The 22714-nt window shown below is 36.1% G+C and overlaps 2 protein-coding genes across 2 annotated transcripts in view; both read right to left on the reverse strand.

The window, feature by feature from the left end:
- LOC107606986 (protein FAR1-RELATED SEQUENCE 5-like) lies at window positions 13861-16080 on the reverse strand. The gene has a single exon (XM_016308981.1). The coding sequence runs from the start codon at window positions 16078-16080 to the stop codon at window positions 13861-13863; it is 2220 nt and encodes a 739-aa protein (XP_016164467.1).
- LOC107609136 (jacalin-related lectin 3) overlaps window positions 17934-22714 on the reverse strand; it is a 5921-nt gene continuing 1140 nt past the window's right edge. The window contains exons 2-7 of the mRNA XM_016310980.2: window positions 21375-21587; window positions 19868-20419; window positions 19550-19795; window positions 19128-19454; window positions 18776-18997; window positions 17934-18358 (exon numbers count right to left, since the gene is read on the reverse strand). Of these exons, the coding sequence (XP_016166466.1) occupies window positions 18065-18358; window positions 18776-18997; window positions 19128-19454; window positions 19550-19795; window positions 19868-20419; window positions 21375-21587 (1854 nt within the window). The 3' untranslated portion in view covers window positions 17934-18064. The remainder of the gene's footprint in view (window positions 18359-18775; window positions 18998-19127; window positions 19455-19549; window positions 19796-19867; window positions 20420-21374; window positions 21588-22714) is intronic.

Genomic DNA, 22714 nt, shown 5'->3' on the forward strand with positions numbered 1-22714 from the left:
GAGTAACTCTCTTTCCTTTGAATTGTTCACCAACAAAATTAGGTTATCATCCACAAATAGTATTGGATTTTCCCTGATGCTTCGACTCGCAAACCTGTAGTATTGCTGTAATGTTTTGTTTCCACCGGCGTCCTCATTCAAGTGCCAAATTGATGCGACATAACCAAATTCATTGTGTGTATGAGCGAGAAGTGCAACTTTCTCCTTGTGGGTCAGTAAATTGTTAACCGTATATGTTGCACCTAAAGGTATAGACACCTCGCTAAAAGATTCATCTTCGACACTGTAACATAAAACAGACTTGGGTGTAGCATAACTATCTCCTGTACCAGTAATCCAATATGCATGACCATTATGAAAAACAGAGTTAGGGTCAATTTTTTCTACACCAGGAAGACAATTAACACATTGAAACCATGTAGAACGTCTTGAACAATATCTAGAGAAAAAAACATAGGCATCAGCTATGTCCCTTTTGCACATATGAATGATGTTGAAAGCATCTGTGCTTGGGACATGACCGAAACCATATGCTGGGAAATATGATCTATCGTGGTCCCTGTGGGGTCCGAAATTTCTCTAGATCGTTGTGTTGTTGGATTCCATACCAGAAGTCTTGTGTCGTCTTGTCCACGGGAGAACTTGAAACATATGATCCCGTTTGACACTCCCACAATACGAAACCACCCATCGATGTCAACTCCGAAAGGTTGCTGAACAGGAACTTCTTCTCCGAAAGCAGCATCCACTACAAATAGTGAATCTGAACCCATTAACAGTAGTGAGTATCTAACATGAAACAAGAGATGTTGATCTAACACCTTCTGCCTTCGCATGTGTTGTATGCATGTTTCTGGTTGGCTCAGGCGTCGGAGCCAGAATTTATTCAAGCACATACATCTTCCTACAACTTTGGCACTACTTCGCAAGAAGATTTCCTGCAACAGTTCATCCGGAACAACGGAAGATAATTTTGTTGGAATTTAGTCATTTTTCTCGAGGCACGTTTGGTAGTCTTGGTTTTTGGTACGTTTATGTTTGGTGTATTTTTTGTTTGGTTGAAGTCTCTGGTTTGCTTATAAGTAATGAACTTCAATTTCTCTAACTTATTAATTGTTGTCATATGTTTCATCCAATGAGAATTTTAAATGGAAGAATATTGTGTTTACCGGTGTTATTGTAACCAGTTTGAACTAGGTGTTGTGTACCATTAAAATTGGCTCGTCTACCAAAGCCTTGGCTATGCTTGCAAATAAATTATGTGGGAGTTCCAACATTCTACTTTTCTCTGATTCTTTGTTTATCTAATTTGAAATTAGAAGCAGCCTCCAATTTTTTGTTGTATAGTGGAAAGACGTGCGAACCAAATCCATGTGTCCAGAAAGTGTTTTTACTTTATCTTGCTAACTGAGTCTCTATGTGTATTTACATTATCTAGGTAAATTAGTGAGTCATTGTTTACGTATCAACTTGATTTCCAATATTTTTCCTCTTATCGCACCATTAGAACCCCTCATCCTAAAGAACACCATGTCAGTCACAAATTAATCATCTCACACCATACACATTGAGTAGCACCATTTTAGTTTGCCATTTTCTGCATGGTGTATGTGGTTGTTTATCATTCTTGTTTTAGCTATAAAGCTTTTGTTAAACAAATTGGATGGATAATTTTTTTAATTTTTTGGGAGAAACTTACTGGAGATAACTAGTTTCTTTTATTGTTACCCTACTACTTAAATAGCACCCTTTTAGTTTGACACATGCTGCATGGTGTATGTGGTTGTTTATCATTTCTGTTTTAGCACTAAAGCCTTTGCTAAACCTGTTAGATTCACATATTTTGAATTTATTGGGAGAAACTTACTGCCTAAACGAGGTTTCTTTTTTTGCTACCATACAACTTCAATAGCACCCTTTTAGTTTGAATTTTTCTGCAGCTTTTGATAAACCTTTTACATTCACATTATTTTTGTGAGAGAAACTAACTGCCTAAATCAGGTTTCTTTTATTGTAACCATACAAACTGTATAGCACCCTTGTAGATTGACATTTTCTGCATCGTGTCTGCGGTTGTTTATCTTTTTTTGTTTTAATTGTGGTTCAAGGGCCCTAAAGCTTTTGTAAAAAAAATGTGTGACTATGCACAGTATGCCCAAAAAACCCAATTTGAAGGTCAACGGGCCAGTGATAATGGACCTATTCAGATTTTAATATTTTATCAACATCCTACTTTCAAATTCTTTTTTACTTTAAACACTGAACCGACAGGGCTTCCAAATTAACACATAAGTATATGTGCTGAGGAATGATATCTTGTATCAAAATTATTTGCCTCAAAGTAAAGAAATGTAATGGCAAAAGTATTTGCCTCAAAATAAAGTCACACAGGTTCAAATCCTAGTAGTGGTGGGTTAGTGTGTGTGTGTGTGTGAGTGTGTTTGTATGACCCAAAAAAAAGACAGAGACATTCGATTTCTAGCAGTGGTAGCCAGAAATTTGTGTCTGTGAGTGAGTGTGTAGGAATGTATGTATGACCCAAAAAAAGAAAACACATATTTTATCAACATGCAGAATTGGAATAAACACATAATTCATGTGGATTACTATTTACTTGATTAGATGATGCTGTTCAAATATTTACAAACATATACCAACATTCACACAATGTTTCAAAAAGAGCATTATAGAGTAAATAACACAATTCCAAAAAATAGTTAACCATAAATACGTAACATATGAACTTTTAGAGATATCCAGGTGCCCGCTAGGATGATCCCTGGTTGACGGACGCGTCAGGGGAGGTTGTGGGTCGCTGCCGCTTACTAGGACCTGCGTCAGCCCCCCTACCTTGTTGCCTCTTGTTTACACTGTAGCAAAGTTCAAAAAATTAGGCATCACAATTTGATACATAACAATTTAGTGCAGAGAATAGTGCAATAGTGTTTTCTTACTTTGATTGCTCAGTATCTAGATGATGGTGCTCTTGGCTCGAACTGTGCGCCCTAAGGAACATTTCTATTTCGTACACTCTTAGTTGGGCCTCTTTGTTGAAGTAAGCCCCACACCTCGACTCTAGGTTGTGTACAATGTGTTCGGGCAACACCTTCGAGGCATACAGCTCGTCAACCACGCAGGGAGGTTCCTCTTTCCGATTTATGTCCCTGACGATCATGTAGAAGACACCCCAAGCAACGTACCTCAGCTCAACACTTAGCAAAGAAGATCGTCTATACATGCGTCGAATCCTCCCTATGTCAGCTGCTTTAATCCAGAACATGCCACCATCTCTCTTGGGCGTCAGGTGGAGGCAGTTGTCTTGAGTGACAATTAAGTAAAGATCCGTTGTAGTGTACCACTTGAATAGATGCACTATATGAGGTGGGAACTCGATGTCATCCTGTGGCGGAACAAGACAAAACCATGGCAAGTTAGTGTTCCAAAGGTTTTTTAACAGACGCATAACAACGAAACAAGAAAAAGTTGTGGATTAACGTACATCTGTTGCGAAGAGCCCGAAGACATAAAACCGGTTATACGATTGTTGTATGTTCCTTAATGCATTAACATACCTAACCAACATGAAGAAACAATGACAAATGAAAAACAGGGTAGTCAAACCTAAAAGAAGGGATGATTTATAGCCAAACATTTCGTGACTCTTTATTTAATTGGTTCTCTGCATGCATTTATGTAAATATGCTCAGTTTAATTCTTCACAGATACAGCTGTTATCAAAGGAGGTAGTAAAAGACTGAAGAAGATGCTTACCTGAATCCAGGTTCCATTCTTGTTTAATTACTGCGAAGATGGATGTGGTTGAATGGAGGGAGATGCCAAGGAAGTGTTACAGACGAAGAATAATTGATTAATGGGTGTTACTTTTTTTTCTTTTTTGCTATGTTACTATGTTAGTTGAGAATTTATTAAACTTTTTAATGTGAAATTAATCCAAACGTCGAATCAGTGGTAGTGGGTAGTTAATATTAGCCAATTCTTTGTGTTATCCTAATATTTGGAAAACGTAAAGTCCCGTTTAATTGATAATCAAAATATTTTGGAAATGTCTCGTTTATAAATTTGCAGATATCCCCTTTAATTGAATCGGTAATGTTTTCAAAATTGTTATCCCTTGCTAATACACGTTGTTGATAAAGAAAAGAAAATGTTATAAATAAATTATTTTTAAATATGAATTGAATTGCAAACTAGTTTATTTGTTATATACTATTAGATATCAAGAAAGCAAGCACCCAAATGATTTCAAAATTTTAATTTACCCAGTAAAGTTTGCTTAAACCAGGAAATATTTTTTAGTTTTAATTACGTTAATAATTAACATTGAAGAATTTAAATTTAAACACTAAATAGTTATCAAAATACGTAGTAATAGTCATAAAAAAATAATAACAGATACCCAGTAATCAAATGATTTCAAAATTTTAATTTAAATATTAAAAAATAAAACAGTTTGTTTCAACATTCAATCGGTTATATTTTAATTTAGCATTAATTGCGCTAGTAACAAATGTTGAAGAATTTAATTTTCAAAGAAAATACTAGTAGTTACGTAGAAACCCATTAATCAAATTAATTCAAAATTTTTATTTAATTCATAAAATGTGCTTCAACAACTTTGGTAACATTAATTGGGTTAATAGCAAACACTGAATAATTTTAGTTTCCTAGGAATTTATTTTTTTTCGAAGGCAAATTAATTTTTGTTGCGATTATCCTAAACCATAGGCATTGATGGAGGGGAATTTACGGGGAGTTATTGGGATAGAACGGAATATTTGATGAAGATTATCAAAAATGCCATGTTTTAATAGCTGATTTAAAATTTAAAATTTTTTTTATAAAACGCTGCGTTTTAATACCTCATTTTAAATTTAATTTTTTTTTCCTTCAAAAGCGTGCAACTTAAGTATCCTTCACTTTTCACTTTCCATCTTCCTTCGTAAAACACTGCTCCTTGTAATCCCAAGCTAACACACTTTGCTGCTGAAGGTTTCGACTCGAAGAGCTTTTTCTCCGTGAAAATCTCGACCAAGGTAAAACTCTATCCTAACACTTATCCTGATAGCGATCGGTTATTATCATCATCTTCACGCAATGTCCATGTAATAAAATTGTAATCGTAGTAAAATCAATATAAGCCACTTAAGGTTTTTTAAATGAATGAGTGACTGATTTGGGTTTGTCATTTGTTCATCAGAAAAGGATATTATGCATTTAGGTTTGCTTAAGATTGTTCTATTAAAGATTCAATAGTTAACGACATTCACCTGTTTCAACAAAATGAAGTTCGACTGTTTGTGAAAAAAATTCAACCACTTTCTTTCCAATACCAAAAACATGCATGTCTGTACATTTTGAATCGTAAGTGTCACTTGTATGAGTTTTTTTTACATGAACTCTGATTTAGTTCATTTTTAAACATTAACACTGTGTTACACTTGCCATAGATGACGTCTTCGAAGGACAAGGGTAAGAGAAAGCTACCGATGGATCCGGGTACCACACAGAAATACAAGTTGAGGTTTCTGAAGCCAATAATAAGGCCATCAATGTTCAAACTGGTAAATCACCTCCCTTGACTACAGACCTTTGAATTTTCTAGTTTGTGCGATGCTATCGATGTTTTGACCGAACTTGACCTATGTATAATAGTCATTACCTATAACTCCGGATGAGCTCCCAAACCGTACCCCGTACCTGGACCTGGTTGTGCCTGACGGAAGGAATAACCCCTTTCGGTGCTTTTGGTCGCAAGTCCAAAGTGGCAAAATTGCATTGACTCGTGGCTGGCAGGAGTTCTACCAGACGTACAAAATCAATCTGGACTCCATGCTCTATTTCACACACAAAGGAAACTCCAATTTCGAAGCCCGGATTGAGAATTCATACCAACTCCGTGATCTTGAAGAATCACCATATGTAAGGACTGGTGACTATCAAATTGTAAAGTGTATCAACATCCCTCCTTCTGCCAGTGCTAAAGCCGTTGCCGCTAAGGTAAAAACCAAGTGGCCCTTTTTTGTGATGGACCTAACTGCTCGCATGATGTCGTCGCGATTGTTGGTAAGCGTTAACTTATTGCAACCTGTTGTTTATCATTTTTTTAATTGAAGAAGCATTAAATTAGCTGATACTTACTGAAATATCTTGTGTTAAAATCAGCCGAATGTCCATCATCTCAGTCACTTCACTGGTCAGAGGTACCCTATCATCCTTACACATGGCCACATAGAGGTCGAAGCTACATATACAAGCTACAGTGGAAAAAGGGACGGTAGCTTCGGCGTAATTTCTGGAGGATGGGAGAACTTTGCTTCTTTGTGAAACTTCAATCCGGGTGGTGTAGGGATCTTCGAGGTGATATCCACTGAGCCAGTGATGATCATCCAGGTTCGATGCAGATAGGATGCCTTAGGATGAGGAACTGAAGGAGTAATACGCCTGTGTTTGACATGTTTGTCCATGTATGATGATAAAACTTATGCCGTAGTTTTAAGAAGTATGAAACTAGATTATCTGTTTCTTGGTTGTTGAACAATTATGTTGCCTTTTATGCATGTGATGAATTTGAAAACAAATTTGGGTATTAACTAAACCAGAATCGCATTCGCAAATGATGTAGGTTATTGTACGTAGTTAATTGAATATGTCATTTTAACTTGATGAGAAATTTTTTTTTTCAACATCAAATGGAAGAATGTCCCTTTTTTTTTGGAAATAATGCAAGAATGAATTTATTCCTGTGGAGATGAAACAGTTTTTTTATTTGTTGGCCTTTGATATACATTCAACTAATTTTTTTTCTCCCAAAAATTGATTAACCATTCTTCGTTGGAGAACTATTGTTTTTTTCTGGAATTTGGTTACATGAGAATTTTTTTGGTAATTGCACAAACGTTTTTTAAAAGATCTGGCCAAATCAGTTTATAAGACAAGAGAACCTCATGTTTTTTTTAATGTAACTTTTTTATTAATGAATCAATGTTGGGAAATTTATTGTATTTGGGCTTAGATCTAGTCAGGCTGAAATGTCGGATGTGGTGTGGGCTTTTTGTTATTGATTTTATTGGTCCATGATATGTTAAAGAAAAAACCCTATCTCGAGAAGGATGCACACACCAGTAATGTTTGATGGAAGCCATATGTCATCAGAGGCAGAGACTAGATATATTCGAAGGAAACCATAAGCGTGTGTCATTAGAGGCAGATCCATATTCATCAACAAAGTCAGTCGCCTCATACTCTTATATAGTCTTCCTTAGTCATCTGCCGTATCATGTTAGCGGTGGTGAGTTCCTTTCGGGGGTTCAAATACATCTCTTTATCGTAAGTTCTCATTCGTTTCCTCTTTGATTAAGAATACTGACTTTTTACATAATTCATTATAAGTAAATGCATGTTTCTCACTTGTAATTTTTTTTCCCCGATTTGAAGTCATATGGACAGTTGTTGAAACATGGGTAACACCAAGGAGTAGGTTGCGGCCACCTGGAAAGGAAATTGATGAAAAACCTAAAACCCATACGCAACAGGATTAGTTGTAGTTTGGTGGATCAATTTTTTTTTTCCGGGTATGTGAATGTATGATTTATTTGCGTCATTGATTGTGAATTTCTGTCTATGTTATTTTTTGATTCGTTGTTTGTGCAACCAGGTTGGTACTTAGGTCAAAGTTCAGGCCACCGTCTATCCGGAAATACTAACGGATGAGGTACATGCGGACAATAGTGACGATGATGGTCAATAACTTTTGCTGCAGCACGAAGGATGTATGAAGGCCCCATATACCTATACTGGAACACATATAAGCTAAAGAATCGCTACCTGACTGGAGCACTCAAAAATGATGCTAAGTGGCAATCTTCCTTGTTGCGGGTTAGATGAATTAGCTATCTGTAAACAGTGCCAGGAGCCGTTTTCCTTCCGCTAACTCTTGATGAATCGGTACGTTCTATTGTATTTAGCCTTGGGTATGCCTTTAGAAAAAAAATTGTACTAATTTTGTCCGGAGAAAACCAAATAAAAGGGGTTTTGTTTTATACTCTGAAATTCAAATTCGTTGGAATTACCAAGCGGAAATGAAATAAACGCAAAAGAGAGTAAGAAAGAAGAGGTTGGCGTTTGGTTGAATGAAGGTTTAGTATAGAGTTCTCAATTTACTGGGATTAAAGTCTATGTATTTTGTGGTATATACGTGTTAAGGTAAATCCTAGTTTAAATTCGTTGTGATCCATTACGGTGACTCAGATGTCGATTATTCGAGTTTGAGAAATTTCCGTGACGATCACTGCTGTGTAGGAAATGATTTTCCGATTCAGACGGTTGCGATCGTTACGAAAATTTCTCAAATTTAAATAATCGATCTCTGAGGTACTCGAACGAATCACCATGAATTTATTTTGGATTAACTTTTACACTTAAAAACCACAAAATATCCATGCTTTAATCCTAGGAATTCATCAATTCTGTGCCAACCTTCTTTCAACCAAATACTGATATCTTCTTTCATGCTCCATTTTCTTTTTATTTTATTTTCGGTTGGTAGTTCCAACAATATCAGATTTAACGGTTATCTATGACCTTCGTTACAAATTACGAACTAGCAACTGATTTTGTTATAGTGCTAGTAGCTTAACATTAATTAACACAGAATGTCATATTGGAAATTATTCTAACACATTCTCATCTACATGCATGAGGATGAGCCGGAGATGGAGGTACGCGTTCTGTATCAAACATTGATGCGGCGACGACGTGTCACAAATCGGTTAGTATCGGAATAGATAAATTTTATGTGTTTAGTTCATTCAATCACACACTATCATCTTCTTTCTTGCTACGTTTTACATTATTCTATCCCATAGACTCATTCCATGCTTGGATGGAACTTCCAAACCCATCGATTTTGATAGCCCATTTTCAGTTTCTATTTAAGACAATACAATAAGAAAGAATGAAGTGGGCAAAACCAACCTGAAACAATAAATAACACAAGGTTGTTGTTGTAGTGTACCCGTGAATTAACTATATATGTTGTTGCTGTAACTCCTTAATGACCGTCATATGCTTAATATAAATTATAACACTAGGTTGTTGTTGTATTGTCTTTGTAAATGCACTATTTCTGATGCTTCTATAACTGCTTAATGAGATTCATATGCTTAATATAAATTGATCAAAACTTTGTTTTTTTTTTTGTGCAAGAGGCGACTGTGGATTTTGGGTGACTACATGGGTGAGTTGCATGTTCAAATGGCTGCATAAATCAAGTAATTATGATGTTGCAGTCTTTGCTTTCTTGAAATGTCTTCACATGTATTTTTGTTACAGTGATTGTTTATTAAATTTTAATATCAGGTATTTATAGTCTACAATGTGACGGATGCCAGATGAAAATATTTTGGAAACGTTCAGGCAGAAATCCCAGGAAGCAAAACCCTGCCTATCAAAGTCATACTGTAGTCAAGTGGCTGAAAACATAGAAAGATTCACTAATGTTAAACTTAACGGAAATGTCCACAGGGTTTCATACCTTTATTGTTAGTAATGTTATCTTCTGTCAATATTGATAAACCCATATTTCATGAGTTCTTTTGTGCTTAATTTGAGTAATTTATTCAATCCTCCACCTACTTATTCATATTAACTGCATGGTTTTACTCTCCCCTCCTTATTATGTCATATTGTAAAAAAACATGTTTCCTAAGCTTTAAAAATTAATTATTTTAATTACCTTTATTTCCATTCGATGCCGTGATTAGTGTGTTGAGAGCCCTTTTTGGCCCAGATCCAAGTACAGACAGCATAGACCAGAGGTTATAAAGTGTGGGAATGCACCCATCCAAAGAGAGCTCGCATATTTTACTTTTCAATGATTTAGATTTAGTTGAGAGGGAGATCTTCTCCTCTCTCTCTTTTAGGATTAGGATTTAGGATTTCTTCTTGCTTTAAAAGTGACTCTCAATCTAGGTTTTACGTTCCTTTGTTTTAGCTTCCTTTTACTTTTATTTATTCCAGCACTTGAATTGATTAGTGAATTTATGAATTTCATCCATGTTACAGATTGTTATCTGAATTAATAATATTTGAGGTATTTTCAGTTTATGATTGTTCTATTGAGCTGAACTTAAGTAATCCCAACCTTTTCTTAAGAAATAAATAGGATTCAAAGGTCAATTTAATTAGTCCCTCGAACTTCTCTTACCTTGCCAAAAGTCTGCTTTACAGTATTTGTTTATTTTAATTGCCATTTACTTTATTTGTTATTTAAATTACTTGCTTCTCATCTTCTAAACCCCGATTACAACCTTTATAGCCAATAATAAGAACATACTTCCTCGCAGTTACTTGAGAAGACGACCCGAGGTTTGAATACTCGGTTAACAATTTTTAAAGGGGTTTGTTACTTGTGGCACCCAAAACGTTTGTATGAAAGGACTTTTGAAGGTTTAGAAACTATACTTGCAACGAGGATTTATCCGCAAAATTCTAGACCACGCAAAAGTTACTCTCATCAAAATGGCGCCGTTGCCAGGGAACTGCTAACGTGTGCCTTATTATTGGTTATTGTAAATATTTTTTTTTCTTTTGCTTGTTTATGTAATTTTGTTTTTCCTTTTTATCTTTAATTGCTACTATAAACTCTCACCCCTCTCGCTTTGAGTTTGGTTCTAATATTGTTAAGGGAAATAGAAGTTACAGTAGGAATGTGCATCAAGGTCAGACCAATCAAGGATGGTTGGGACCAAGAGGATCTAATCAACCCTTTTGGCAGCAACACCCTCCGAGATATCCTGGACAAAGACCATTCTACAGTGCAAACCTAGATGAAAGACATGGTGGATAACCTTGTAACTACCAACAAGCCCCACCCCGTGCATATAAACCATCCTTTCAACATAACCTCGAACCACCACACTCACAAGCTTCTCTTCACCATTCGCCACCATATGATCCTTCCTTACCTTTACCTTGACCACATTACAACCTCAATTAAAGACCTCATGACTTTTTGGTATGACTATATTCTATAATTGTTGATTGGTTAGATGAAGAACAAAGCTATAGAAAGTAAGAATAAAAAGAAAATAGAGTGAATAAACCCAATAAACACTGAGTGACTAGAGAGTAAACACAAAATCCAATGAGGGTTCTATAACTCATCAACATATATTTGTACTTAATTTACTAATTGTTTTGCAAGTTTGTACAATGATTTCTTTCCCATCTCATTTGCTAAAATGCTTTATTATTTAAGGGTTGGCTATATATATATACATAACTTCTTGAGAATGTGAATTAACTTGGCTACATGTAAGCTTTATATATGAGTAAATAAATTAGAGTTGCATGATGCATCATTCATTTAGGTAGTTGCATTTAATTTAGGTTGCATTGCATGACATTCCAACACTTTAACCTTAATTATTTACCTTGGATTTAGCATGAGGACATGCTAGTGTTTAAGTGTGGGGAGGTTGATAAACCCATATTTCATGAGTTCTTTTGTGCTTAATTTGAGTAATTTATTCAATCCTCCACCTACTTATTTATATTAACTGCATGGTTTTACTCTCCCCTCCTTATTATGTCATATTGTAAAAAACATGTTTCCTAAGCTTTAAAAATTAATTATTTTAATTACCTTTATTTCCATTCGATGCCGTGATTAGTGTGTTGAGTAGTTTCAGATTTTCTAAGGCAGAATGACTTAAAGGATGAAAAAGGAAACATACTAAAATGGAATGAGAAAGCAAAACGGAGCTTTAAGGAAACTGGTATCCACGCGATCGCATGGACGACGCGATCGCGTGCCAAGCACAAATCAGTAGCGACGCGGCCGCATGACTGACGCGACCGCGCGCCTTAAGCAGAACGCACATGACGCGGTCGCATGACTGACGCGACCGCGTGGCAAGGAAAAGCTCCAAATGATGCGACCGCGTGACCCACGCGGACGCATGACAGAGGCCACGTATCATAATTTACAGAATGTGCCCCCAACGATTTCTGAAGCCCTTTTTGGCCCAGATCCAAGTACAGACAGCATAGACCAGAGGTTATAAAGTGTGGGAATGCACCCATTCAAAGAGAGCTCGCATATTTTACTTTTCAATATTTATATTTAGTTGAGAGGGAGATCTTCTCCTCTCTCTCTTTTAGGATTAGGATTTAGGATTTCTTCTTGCTTTAAGAGTGACTCTCAATCCAGGTTTTACGTTCCTTTGTTTTAGCTTCCTTTTACTTTTATTTATTCCAGCACTTGAATTGATTAGTGAATTTATGAATTTCATCCATGTTACAGATTGTTATCTGAATTAATAATATTTGAGGTATTTTCAGTTTATGATTGTTCTCTTTGATTTAAGTTACCATTGCTTCCCATCTAAGGATATTTTTATTATTCTAGCAATTTTACTTTTTTTCCTTTTGGTCCTGGTTAAGAATTCAGTAACTCAACAGTTATTAAACTCAACATAATTGATAATCGTTATCTTGCTAATTGAGCTGAACTTAAGTAATCCCAACTTTTTCTTAGGAAATAAATAGGATTCAAAGGTCAATTTAATTAGTCCCTTGACTTTCCGTTGCCCTAGTACAGGTTGATCAAGTGGATTTTAGATTCAACTTTCATTATAGTTGAGAGAGATAACTACGTTGGACCTCCAACTTCTCTTACCTTGCCAAAAGTCTGCTTTACAGTATTTGTTTATTTTAATTGCCATTTACTTTATTTGTTATTTAAATTACTTGCTTCTCATCTTCTAAACCCCGATTACAACCTTTATAACCAATAATAAGAACATACTTCCTCACAGTTCCTTGAGAAGACGACCCGAGGTTTGAATACTCGGTTAACAATTTTTAAAGGGGTTTGTTACTTGTGACACCCAAAACGTTTGTATGAAAGGACTTTTGAAGGTTTAGAAACTATACTTGCAACGAGGATTTATCCGCAAAATTCTAGACCACGCAAAAGTTACTCTCATCAAGTATCTAAGATTAGCATCTTCAAAATGTAATTGTTCCCAATAATCGAAAGTATGATATGCTCAAATATAAATGTGTTTGTGTTTACGTTTTTTGCTTCATATATAACAGATTCATGACACATAACCAGTCTCCTAAAACGGTACAAGAAACACTCGCTATATTTGAAACTATTTTCATGTACATGGCGCCATTTCCCCTTAAGAAAATTTTCGACGAATATAGGAAATCCATAATAACAAAAGGGATTCACAACCTGAAAGTAGCACAACATAGGTACAACCATCGATGAATAATTCAACCCTGGAGCCTACGACGCATTCAATCTAATAATTTGGTTGGTAAATCAAATACACTAAGTAGGGAAAAAATCCATTAACACAACTCTAATTTTTCAACTATATTGCCTAATCACAATTGTAGGAAGTCCTTACACCAAATGCAACCAAACTTAACTGCAACTAAAATACAGCAGTGTAAGTAAAACACATACATATTATTGAACATGATTATCATCCTAATGAACTTAGACGGGAAAAAAATCAATTAACACAACTCTAATTCTTCAACTGTATTGCATATTCACAATGGTAGGAACTCCTTACCCAAAATTCAACCACAATTAACTGCCACTAGAATACAGCAATGTAAGCAAAACGCGTACATATTAAGGAACATAATTATCATCCTAATGGATATATTCACAGTTAACGTAAATAACAACAAATTAAAACTCCTTAATACGAAGCAATGGCAAATACATTGCGGTTAGTAAATCAGGACAAATCATGCTTATGGAACCAAATATTTGCATTGCACTAAATTCAAAAGTCTAATTCTTCCAATTGGTCAAAGTGTCCTATGCATCGACGTGAACAATGCCATGTACGATCCTTGTTTGTTGCCACAAGGCATTGACGATGGAAATGGATCTCGGACATCGATCTGCACATGTGGTGTGTCACATTTCTCATCCATGACATCATCAACAGTGCATTCATAGTTTGTGAATGAATGTCCCTTGTCCTGCTGTGACTCCTTCACTTGTTTGCGTGACTGCAGACGGAGAATTAAATTGACAAGTTCATACTGGACTTCATCAAAGTCTGCAAGATCCTTGCAAGCAATATCACACAGCTTGTTGCAATTCGATGCCAATGCACCAACTCGAAACTTTAAGACCCTTTCGACGTCATCATTCACAGGCATTTCTGTGCTAATAAATTCGTTCTTTTCATTCTTTGTCCACCTTTTGTAGATCAACGAATCTGGAAACTCAAGTATGTTTTCAAACTTCATTGCATAGAAGACATGACTACAGGGAATACCACGTGATTCAAACATCTTGCACGAGCACGAGAACAGATTCTTACCTCTATCGACTTCCACCCGTCGATCTTTGGCCGAATCTCCGAGAGCAGTCACACTGAACTCAACCTTGTCCAAGGTTGTGCTTAGTACCTTGATATTCAAAGCCCCTGCCCTTTGAATCTCATTACGAATTTCCTTAAAAATGTTTCGAGTGAAATAACATGATGCAAATCTTTCATATACCTCCAATGAGGTAATCATCACTGGCTCTGAGAACTGAGACTTAAAGTCAGCGATTAATTCGTTGTTTCTATACTCCTTTAAGGCCCTATCCAGGTTATGCATGAAGTCAATGAGGGTGTTTTTGCGATTAACATAAAATCTGATGAGAGAATTTATACCTTCGCACTGTGATGTCGTCCTTATGTAACCGAAAAACTTATCCCGGAGGAAACAATGAGACCACATCGAACGAGTTTCGTACGTCTTTTCCATCCAGGTACTCCCAACAAGGTTGTGCTTATCCAAAATAGCTGCCCATCTTTGATCAAAGTCTCTGTGGTCGTTGTTGTCGTATATAAGACCCTTAAAATCGTGCAGGAAATTAGGATTCTTTATATTTTCACATGCATTTCTCTGCAGATGCCATCCGCATAACCGATGGGTCGCATCAGGAAGAACATTCTTGATTGCATCTCGCATGGCAAGGTCTCCGTCAGTTATTACTGCTTTAGGATTTTTCCCACCCATCGCTTCAACAAAGGTTTCCAACAACCACTTATACGTCTCTGTGGTTTCGTCGGATAGTAGGCCGGAGCCGAAGATAACAGTCTGCCCGTGATGATTGCATCCGGAGAAAATGACCAAAGGCTTGTTGTATTTATTCTTCTTGTAGGTTGAATCAAAGGCAACGATATCTCCAAAGCAGTGATAGTCGATAATTGACTGCCCATCTGCCCAAAAAATATGCTCGAGCCTTTCGTCACTAGTGAAAGTATACTTTCCAAAGAACGGCGGATCGTTGTTTAACTTGCCAATCAAATAGTTTATTGCCGCATTAGCATCCCCGTTTTTAACCTTTGACTGACGATAACGATCAATGTGGTTGTACAAATCTTTGCGTGTGAAGCCAGCATGACAATATCCACCCTTCTGGAACGCAATATACCCCATAATATGGCAGGTCTTGACACCAAAATTATGAAGATTTTCCACTTGGACTTTATCAGTGACAGTGAGACGACGATTGGACAGAACCAGATGCGCAAATTGGGGTGGCGTCAGATCGTGGTTGTGAGATTCCACAAAAGATGATACCTTCCATCTACCGCAGCCGTAGTCAAGCTTTACCCTAAGCCGAGCTGGACACTTGGTTCGCGTTAGTGACCTTGCCTCCCTTGATCTATTATCCAGATCAAGATACCTCATATTCCTCCAGCCCTCTTTGTTGCAAACAAGTTGCCTACTAATGATTCTACCTTGATTATCCCTAACCACGTCGTCCTTCCTCATTACAAATCCATGCCAACAAGAATAAGCATTATAAAACTGGCAGGCCTCATCCTCTATCCTAAACTCCAGGTTCCAAATATCCTCCACCATTAAATCTGCTATTCTTTTTACACCACAAACTTCTTCACTCTTGCTAGTAGAATCCAGCGAATCCACATCGTCGTCTTCTGCATTCGGTTGATAATCGAAATCATCACCCAAATCATTATCAGAATCATTCTTCACATCATCCTCGTTTATGGACATAATTTAACCCTGCCATAATTTTACCCAAAAATGTCAATAAACAGAGCCAATGGCAGCAATGAAGGGAAGCTAAACTAAGCTGCATGTAAAATTAAATGAACTAAATCCAATTAAACTAACCCAATTCTTTACGACCCCAGAATTAGGTTTTAATTACAATTTCCCAAACCTAGCCACAGCATAGAATTGGACAATGTTACTTTATTTCCAAATTCCAGAATAGCAACCCAACACCCTAAACAGAGAACCGTTGAAAAGGTATAGACTATCATCAAAATTAAACTAATCTGGATTAACAAAAAAACTTAATCGGACATACCTTGATGACAACCAAAGGTTGAGCTTGAACGGATAAAAAATGCACTCCCGAAGGGAGGTGACCTTACCTAATCCAACGCACCTAATTCGAAGTCAGCCAAAAAATGGGGATGGTAAACCAGCTTCCACCAGCCACAGTTTCGTCACAAGCAAAAGTTCAGTAACAAATTTTGAATACTGGAGCCACATCAGTTTAGCATTCACCCTCTCCTCAGTTGACGTCGATGCCTAGCCGATGGAACCAAAGTACCAGTTCCGGCTCCTGTTACTCGAAGGAGATCATTCTTGCTAAATGGACGCTGGGTGGATTACTCTCTGGTGTAACACTGAACGAAAGAGAAAAAACCAAACAGGGTTGGGTAGTGGGTACTAGGATAAGAAATTTCAGTGCTGGAGGCTATGTGTTTTTCAAGTTCTGAAAGATGCATGTTTAATTTCAGGAAGAGATGGAGGGTACTTTTTAAAATGAAAAATAAGTTAAATAATAGAAATTATAATTGTAAATGTTCCCCAATACACTATACAGTATGTATATACTCTAATTAATGTAGTATCTATTATAGTATATGTTCATTAAAAGCTTTTGCTATAACCAATGAATGCATTAATGAGAGGTTGACAATTTTTTTGATCAATAATTGAGATGAAGACACATATGCAAGAGTAATTTACCCACAAGATTGCCATGGGTTTAGAAGAAATCACCTATAAATAATTATACAGAAAGATTGCGTACAAGTATTTTACGAGTGTATTAAAATCATAATTGAAAACTTTTTGATTGTCTAAACCAATAACTATATCATTAATTATTAACCTGAGAGTCCTGATTTCTTTTATATATTTTTTAAATCAGTTTTTTAGTCTATTTAGTATTTTCAGTTTGACCATTATAAATTGATAGCCAAATTGTCTTTTCCAACAAAGACAATTTGTCCTTGACAACTTTTATCAAGAAAAAAATGAGAGTTTACTGAAATGTTAATCCCTGGTTCAAACTTAGACATTAATAACATAATTTGGAAGTTGTATAAAAAAAAGCGTTTAAGAATTTCTCTAAAGCCTCAACTTGATGTCATAGTCTATCAATATGTAACAATATGATTATGGATTTATGGTAGCCTGGTTCAATTTGGTTTTTGATGTATCAAAATATCTAAATATAAAATTTCTTCTATACATATTGACCAAGGTAGGAATGAGGGAGTGAATTTGTTTGAACTTGATTTGTTAGCATTTAGCAAATTAATAGACAAAAGTTTATAATCTCGTAGGCTGATCTTTTATTCTTTTGGACCGTATAGAGGTAGTTAATATTTACGAATAGGATTCATAATATTTAAAAGGATCAAGTTGCACTAACTTATGACCTTTAGTGAATTGAGCTTTTATTTTAAAATCAAGTCAAATTGTTAATAAACCAAACTCCATTTTTGTGAGCATAACTTAAATTTGGCCAACCTTAACTTAGCTCACCTCCGTCTCTAATACTCATTATATATTTTTATAAAATACTAAATTATTAGTCATACACAGAATACAAATAATCATGTTAAAATCTGATCACATGATTATTCTTCAAGTGTTATTATTACTAAAAAAATTGAAACCCCTTAAACACTTCTCCAAATACGAAATTAGTGCATCATTGCTCAAGAACACATGATCAAAATAGCTTAAAGAGTGAGGGCCTTGAAGCTTTTTGATGTCCAAGCCAGTGTTGCATATGGACCCCAATGGCATCCAAGTAAAAGCTGCTCCTCCCATGAAGACCAACCACCTTGCCCTCTGTAGTGGTTGAGGTGAAGAATTTCCCTACTTCTTCACCATATGGACCATATTGCCCTCTGCTGGTAGTAAAAGTCAGTGATTTGATAATTATATGCTTCTCATCCTTAATGATTGATCCATAGTAGCCAGATATACAACTAAGGACTTCATGTGGATACTCCAGTTTTATCTACAATCACAATAAGAATAGATGAATGGTCAAGTTCATTTTGTACTGAAAGCATATTTCAGGATCAACTCCTCCTAAATTTTACACCATGTGCACTTTAGCCCCCTAAACTTTAAAAATGTGCAAGCCTGACTCTTAAGGGTGCGTTTGGTTTAAGTTTTCATTTTCAGTGTTTTTAGTTTTTAGAATTTTGTGAACAAAGGTATTTGTAAACCTTTTCTGGGTATTTTTTGGTGGAACGCACATTTAGAGAAGTTCAGGGATTGATTTGTACATGGTGTAAAGTTAAGGAGGGTAAAGTGCAACTAACCCATAATTTAATATCAAATCTAATCTTCACAATTAAGAGGAGTGTTCTAAGGAAAGGAAAGGAAGTAGTGAAACATGCATGAAGAAAGTGGAAGCTACGAAACATACCCTGTGCATGGTGTCTCCTCCATTGCCACCATGCTTTACAGACCATACAGATTGCTTATTTCTGTCATATTCAATTTGAATAGAGCAAATGCCTTCTTTGTCTTTTGTCAGATAAATCTGCTTGATGGCCGAAAAGACGCCATCGTCCCAAGGTCGACCTCCATCTCCACCCCACGGGCCTGGTCCACACGGAGCTGGTTCTTTGATTACGCCACAAGAAACCTTGGAAAGAAGGGGCAAATTGAATGGAGTAAGCAATAAAAATAGATAACAAAATTCTTAAATGCATTGAATATCTTCAAAAAGGTGATTTATCAAAAAAGTATTGTGTAAATGAAAGAGGGATATATACCTCTTCTGCTGCTCCTGATTTAGCTAGCATCAATTTGGTAGCTGTGATCTCTCTGGGAGGTGTTGCCGCTGGCACGATAACTTTCCCTTCGGCTACATGAACACCAATAGCATCTAGGAATAGACCTTTTCTCCCATGAATGCCAAGCACTTTACCTTCTTTCTCCTTTGTGGTGAAATAAGTTCCTTGTTCATCCCCAAATGGACCATACTTCCTCTTACTTGTGTGGAAAGTAAGCGACTTTATAACAATAGGTCCCATGTACATCATAGGTCCATAGTAACCAGATATATGTGTCAGCACTTCATAAGGGAAATCAAATACTATCTGCAAAATGATGCACAAGAATCACTTAACAAATCAAATCTGATTTCCCTATATTACTAAATAACGCTTGATTTGCATGTAAACTTGACGTTCACCTTATCTGTTTTGAATCCTCCTGTCCCACCTTGTTTGTATCCCCAAATGGACTCTCCTTCATAATCATACAAAACTCTAATCCATACAATTCCAACGTTACGCGACAAGTTGATTTGCCTGATTCCAGTATAGCATCCGTCGTCGAAAAGAATTCCACCAGTGCCACCACATGCCTTGTATTTGACCACGCCTGCGACCTTTGGAAGCAACTTCTCCAATTGTGCTGTCTGAAACAAAGACATATTCTAACTTCTAAGGTTTAGTTGTGTGCAGAAGCCAAAACACCAAAGATAATATTGATTCATGGTCTCTCATACCTTTTCTTTGTGTTCTATATTGTTGGATTCTTTGATGTGCGAAATCTTCCCAGGAACATTATTAGTTTGAGACTCAGGCTCTTGTACCTTTTCCTTGTGTTCTGTATATTTAGATTCTTTGATGTGAGAAATCTTCCTTGGGACATTGTTCGGTTGAAGCATACCGAAATTGTCCTTCTGCCTTACAGCAAGAACAATATCATAGGTTTCACCCACACTTCCTTGTATCACAGAAAAACCACCAAAATTATTAGTACTAGCAATCTGGTTCTGTGGCTGAACAAGAAGTTTGGAAGGCTTTGGTTGCTTCAAGGGCTTCATATATACTCCAATGGCATCTAGGTACCAATCACACTTGCCATGGAACCCAACAATCTTGGTCCCACTCGCTGACACTGAAAAGTGTGTCCCTTGTTCAACACCAAATGGTCCATAAGTTTTCTTGTTACTCACGAAACTTAGTGACCGAACAAAGTTTGGCCCCCATTGGTTTAAGCTACCATAATATCCATGAACTGAAGTTAAGAACTCATCAGGGTAATCAAGCTTCACCTGTGACAAGTTTGTAGATAGTAGTATGCTTAAGTTTAACCATACAATCATAATTTCCTTTGCTCAATGTGGCAAATTATAGGTGCTTGTGTTTCTGAATTGGCTTGAAAAGATATATTCAGATAAAAAGGAACACGATTTTCCTACTTGATTTTTGTTTTGAAAATTGACTTTTGTCCGAAGTTAATCTGTTCAGTGTTTTTCGGAAAAGAAATTATATTTTCAATTTAAGAAAATTATAATTTTGATGCACCGAAGCAATTTTACACATATATCTAATTATGTAACACAACATCAACAAAATAATTACCTTTTATATTAATCGCATGAATTGTCATCTAAAATATTTTACCCAATCAAGTAAGTGTAAAAAAAAAAAACACAATTTTCCTATTTGATTTTTGTTAGAAGTTAATTTGTTTAGTGTTTATCAGAAAAGAAGTGATATTTTCAACTAAAAAAGGAATTTAATTTTGATTCTCTGAAGCAATTTTAGCGCAGCATCAGCAAAAATACTTACTTTTTACATTGATGGTGTGAATGATCACTTAAAAAAACGAATGTGATTCAATGACAGTGTAACAATGGGTCAATGTAAAAGAGTTTTACACGTGCATCCAATCACGTAAAGTCACGTCAGCAAAATCAACTACTTTTTACATTGAACTCGTGAATGGGTCATCTAAAAGAACGGATGTAATTGGATAAAAACTGTATAAAGGTTAGTGTAAAATAGTTTTATACATGTATCCAATCACGTAGTGCCACGTCAGCAAAAATAACTACTTTTTACATTGACTACATAAATGGTCATTCGAAAAGAACGGATGTGATTAAAAGACGGTATAAAACGTTTTCCAGCATCAAATTTAAGCTTCCTTTTATGGTCAAAAACAATTTGAAACTAACACACTATATCACAAGATTAACTAGCTAAGGATATGAAACCTTTTACCCTATCAGTTTTGTGGCCGCCACTTCCACCGTGCTTCTGTGACCAGATAGAGGACCCATTTTTGTCGTATTCAATCTGAATGGAGTCAATTCCTGTCCCATGAGCTATCACCAGTTGCCTTACACCAGAGTACACCCCATCATCCCAATGTGATCCTCCACTTCCTCCCCATGGCCCATGTGATGCAGGTTTCTTCACCGAATCATCGAAATTCTGCACCCAAAAACATCATGTAATTCCAAGTTGTTAACAAGAGGTGGCAAAGACAAAGTTGTTGAATAAAATCTGAGATAAAATATGCTTCATGCATGCACTACCATCTTCTTCTACTTGTGTTAGAAGAAACTAATATAACAAAGTATGGAGCTTGGAAACACCAGAATGGAAGTGATATTGTTTATTTGGGTAGCAAGGGGAAGGAACAAGATCAATTTATGGCCGCGGGAAGTGTCTGATTGTGGGACAGGACTATGTTTAAAATTAATATAGATGAGGAACTATGTGGAAGAAGCTATTCTGGTTCCACCATGGAGGGAAGGGGTTGAAAGGCAGGGAATCAGGTCCCCCCCAATAGAAATCACACTCTGAAATCAATCAGAGAAAGTTGCATACGAACTTATTTTTATTTTTTCTGGGGAATCATTTTCTTTCCACAATATTATTCCCCATACTAAGAATCATATGATTGAGAGAAAAGGAAAAGATTTACCACTGAAAAAGCATGATAATTGCATATTCTATTTCTACCACATCTGTGAATGGAACGGTACAGCTTTCTCTGTTTCTGTTATGTATGATAATTGCATATTCAACCGCACTTTATGTTAGTTGTGAAACTTTTTTCAGCCATAATATGCTGCTTATTATTAATAGAAGAATCTGGTACCTTCATTCATGATTAATGTTGACCAAACTGATGGAAACCTGTTGAAGTTCAAGAACTTGGGTGAGTACGACATCACTATTCACTTCTTTTATTACAGATACCCCCTTTCCTATATCACATAATCAATCATCAATACTTCATTTTGGTGCCCTTTAGTCCCAATCACTTTCTAATACCTAAAAGATTATGACTTGAAACCTCCCAACTTTTTACGGACAATTATATATTGGCTAGCTTATGCTTCACTGCTGAAGGGTTTTAACGGCCATTATAACATTCACCGATAAACTCCTTTTAGTGGCCGCAAAAAAAAAAAAATTACAACTTTTAGGGACTATTATTCTCAGTAATTTATATGGTTACTAAAATTAATTTTAAAATTGTCATGTTATTTGCTTATAGTTGTCATTTGGTTGCCGCTAAAACTTTAAAACTTTTCTTAGTTCTACTCACT

Source organism: Arachis ipaensis, chromosome B07 (assembly GCF_000816755.2).
Source record: "Arachis ipaensis cultivar K30076 chromosome B07, Araip1.1, whole genome shotgun sequence".
In the NCBI taxonomy this organism is placed as follows: domain Eukaryota; kingdom Viridiplantae; phylum Streptophyta; class Magnoliopsida; order Fabales; family Fabaceae; genus Arachis; species Arachis ipaensis.

Coding starts and splice junctions, on each gene's coding strand:
- LOC107606986 (XM_016308981.1), bottom strand. CDS start 16,080: ATGTCCATAAACGAGGATGATGTGAAGAATGATTCTGATAATGATTTG.